The 4,332-nt window shown below is 35.5% G+C and overlaps 1 protein-coding gene across 1 annotated transcript; it reads left to right on the forward strand.

Annotated features, from left to right (window-relative positions):
• Positions 1-2,234: 2,234 nt before the first annotated feature.
• Positions 2,235-4,097, forward strand: LOC145071413 (putative UPF0481 protein At3g02645). Its single transcript, XM_079018306.1, has one exon. The coding sequence runs from the start codon at positions 2,253-2,255 to the stop codon at positions 3,759-3,761; it is 1,509 nt and encodes a 502-aa protein (XP_078874432.1). The 5' UTR covers positions 2,235-2,252; the 3' UTR covers positions 3,762-4,097.
• The last annotated feature ends 235 nt before the right edge of the window (positions 4,098-4,332 follow it).

The raw sequence follows: 4,332 nt of genomic DNA on the forward strand, positions 1-4,332 counted from the left end.
AAAAAGTTTGAATTGGCTCAAGATCCTGATGTTTTAGACACCTGGTTTTCTTCATGGCTTTTCCCTTTATCTGTATTGGGGTGGCCTGATGATACTCAAGATTTGAAGACTTTTTATCCAACTGCTGTTCTTGAAACTGGGCATGACATTTTGTTCTTTTGGGTTGCTCGTATCGTGATGGTTGGGATGAAATTAGGAGGCGATGTACCTTTCCAAAAGGTTAGTTAAGTTTTTTAAATTATTTAAAATACTATAATGCAATTTTAGAAACAAATGAAAGCAGGATGCTATAGTACAGAAATTAAATGAAAGTATGTTGTTTTTGACTTATTTCCCGCTTTTAGCCCTATATCATCACGAGCCCTTGAAACACCGGTGCAACTACATCTGATGTGAGAGGTTCTAGCAGAGATATGGCCTCACTTAGACCAGTGCCAGCACAGGAAATGCCAACAGCCATGGCTAATCTAGATTTAATTTCTTTAATCCAGGTGGTGGGGACACCAAATTACATGTGTCCTGAACTGCTTGCAGCTATTCCTTATGGCTTCAAATCACTTATGACACAAGGGTGAAATGGTCATTTACTCATATACCCCAACTTGGGTATATGGTCCCTAGGTATTTACTTTTCATTACAATTTCAACATCACTTATGACACAAGGGTGAAATGGTCATTTACTCATATACCACAACTTGGGTTCAGTATGCATAATGATTTCATGAAGTTACCCTTCTTAAACTTGAGCCCATACTTTAAGCCACATGTTTGTTGCTTTTCATTTCCCACTTATTTTTTGTGTTCAATAATATATATTTTAGGTTGCTGTATGTATGAGATGGCTGCTCATCGCCCAACATTTAAAGCTTTTGTAAGTGCTCTTGATTCTTGAACAAGTTTTTCTTATTAAATAGTAAATACTCCTTCTCTTAATCACTATTTAACCCATGATTAGGGTTATTTCCAGTGTTTACCTTTATTGTAATACCACCACTTCTGCCATCAAACAACACCAACCTAACTTTTATCAACAATCACTACCACCATTGTTTACAAAATCAAAACCACACCATAATCAAAATAAAAGGTTGTGTAGAAGATTAATGCCTATAATCAATACTAAACCGATTTATAATAATAATAATAATAATAACAATAATAATAATAATAATAATAATAATTTAAAAAGAAACTGAAAACGGTTCAAGAAATGGAAATTGTTCCTTAAAATGGTTCCAAAAATTGAAATACTTCTTGAATATTGTTTTAAAAGTCAGAATTGTCCCATAAATCAAAACATGTTCCAAATTTTTTTCTTTTTTGCATTTTATGATCCATTTTTTTCTCCAGTTCACGTTTCAAAAATGTTAAATGATTTTTGGGATGAACATACTAACGATTTTTATCGGCGGCCTGTTTTATGTAGTCGACCTGATTGAGGTCATCGAAGTTTTAAGTGAAACAATTTATTTGGTGGACTATTCAAATGTATGTGTTGGCGTTTTCTTTGACGTTGTCAGAGTTGGAGAAGGTGGCGATGTAGCTGTCAGAGTTGTAACAGTTATGATGCCACGGTGGTGATGAATAGGCGGTGTATCTTATTTAGGGTTGGATTTTGTTATTCATAGAATAGAATAAGAGGGTAAAGGTGGGTGAGGTGGAACCAATGCTATAATATTGAAAATATAATAATATAATTATTAAATTATATAGTAAGCGCAATATAATTTTTTTACGTTAATTAGAGACCAAAATCACAACAAAAATAAATCACAAGAATTGTCCAAATACAAGAAAAATTAGGGATAAAGGCCCAAATTTATCCAAACCATAAGGACATTTCATTCTCATGTTCTAATTGTTATGCATTAATTAAAGTGTGACATGGGTATAAACTTTTTCGTGTTATAAAGGTGGAAATTGATTGTATTACACAACAACGAATAATAAAGATAGTAACAAAAGATAATTTTATGGCACCAAGTGGACATTCAACGACCAGTATTATTATTATACCAATAATTTAGTGGTTGGTTGGGTGTGAAATGTGTTATTATTTCGTTTCATTAGCTTGTTTAATCAAAATATTAGCAACGAGGTTGTTAGATAAATATTAAAAATTATGAGCAATTTTTTTATGACGCAATCACGTGCTAGGCGTTGACGAAGCTAAAGCATTTGAATCATTTAAAGTCAAAAAAATATAGAGAGAGCATTTGAAGCATCTGAACCATTTGGGAGTATCATCAGATGGCTTTGGTAAACCCATTTTCTAGCCTAACCTCCGGTGATAAACAATGGGTAGATCATATTAGCAAAACCTTGAAAAACCAGCTTGCCATTAACGTCGATACACCTCCACTGTCCATATTTCAAATTCCTCAAATCCTAAAAGACGAAAACCTGGAAGCGTATGCCCCACAACGGATAGGGCTTGGTCCTAATCACCATTTCAAGCCAGAGCTCTATCAGAACATGGAGCAAAACAAACTCACTTCCGTGAAAAGGGTACTTAAGTCTAATAAAGTTGAAGTCTCTGTGGACCAAGTCGTAGATAATGTCAAAGAGATCATCCCCATAATTTGTGCTTGCTACGATTTGTACCTTGATGCTGATGATGACATCTTGGCATGGTTATTCACCATTGACAGTCTCTTCTTTATTGATCTACTTGGTGCTTATATTGATCAGCAGGTTGCAATAGATGCAAAAGATATTATCATGTTAGAGAACCAGATTCCTATAATTGTATTGAAGGAAATCCAAAAGGTCCTATCAAGTAGCTATGATGAAGGCAAAGAAGATTTCTGGGAATCTAAGTTCGGGTTTTTCTGTAAGTGCCACTCACCATTTATCCTCTCTAAAGAGAAAATCGATTTTAGTAGAGTAAACCATTTACTTGATTATATGTACCAATCCATCGTGAAAAATGAAGAATCGATCTCACCAGAAGTTTACTTTCAAAAATCTGGAAGTGGTCCATCTGAAAAAGACGATAAACTAGAATTACTTGAAATGTTTATCCAACTCATGGCACTGATCCCAGGGACTAAACCATTTCTTCAGATCTTTGAATCCATCAGGAAAAAAATCTCAGAAAGTATTGAGAAGATGGTGACAGCTGAAGAGATCAAGGTGCCTTCAGTTTCAGAGCTTCGCGATATTGCAGGAGTTAAGTTCCATTTGTCACCAACTGACGGAGGAATCAGAAACATTAACTTTGTAGGCGAAAATGAGCGGTTTTGTTATCTTCCTCTTATTACACTTAATATTGATTCAGAGGTGATATTGAGAAACTTGGTGGCTTATGAGCAATTAATGGCAAAGAAAAGTTTTACCACTGGACATGGTCTTGAACTCACTGAATATGTAGATTTCATGTGTGGTATCATCGACAGTGATAAGGATGTCCGGTTGCTACGTGAAGAAAATATCATCATAGGTGACTTGGGTGATGAGGATATTGTTAAATTGTTTAATGGGATTGCGAGATCTCAGGGGATAATGAATAGAGCATCAGATTTGAGGAAGACTGTGGATCAATTAAACAAAGTCTACCAAAGCACACCGAGAGTTTGGGTCCAGAAGATGGTGGAGAAGCAACTTCGGGCTTCTGCCAAGATGATCACATTCCTTATCAGCATTTCGAGCACACTGATCTTGATTCGTGAGGTGTATTTGAAGACTTATGGTTCCACTCCACCAAACATGATTTTTGATGATATTGTTAGGACCATATTGAGTGGTTTTCTTCATTGATAAGGGGATGGGTTTGTGTATTATCTAACGTCCTTGTTTTAACCATCTGATGTATTATATGCCATGAGCTAACATAGTTATAAATTCAGTTCAAAGAACTGAAATACATGTACAAGAACACAATGTGTGATAGAGCCCAACAACTACCCGTACATGAAGCAGCCTAGTTACCACAATATGAGACATTCACTCGGCCCAAACCAATCATCAAGAAGCCTGCCTGATTTCTATAATAAAGCATGCGAGCTTTACCAAGTCAAACCAGTTAGCATTTGATACTTTCTTTTCTTTTGTTTAACATGTGTTCTTAATAATTGGTTTTCACTTCCAGGTGTAACGCATGATTAGAGTAGCTTTATTTTCTATTTTTCAAGTAGTATTTAAACAATGTACTTTGGTTTTAATGGATTATTCAGAAAACGGCTGTGGTTACTATTTTGTTTCTCTTAGTTTTTGGAGGTTGACAACCTCGAATACCGTTCCTATCATTTGGTGCTTTCATTACCTATCTCCCAACTATGCCTCCCCTGAAAGATGCTACAGCCTACAACCGACATACCTCGTAAACCAG

The sequence above is a fragment of the Lactuca serriola genome, chromosome 1 (assembly GCF_051521515.1).
Source record: "Lactuca serriola cultivar US96UC23 chromosome 1, Lser_US96UC23_V15, whole genome shotgun sequence".
NCBI lineage: Eukaryota > Viridiplantae > Streptophyta > Magnoliopsida > Asterales > Asteraceae > Lactuca > Lactuca serriola.

Coding starts and splice junctions, on each gene's coding strand:
- LOC145071413 (XM_079018306.1), top strand. CDS start 2,253: ATGGCTTTGGTAAACCCATTTTCTAGCCTAACCTCCGGTGATAAACAA.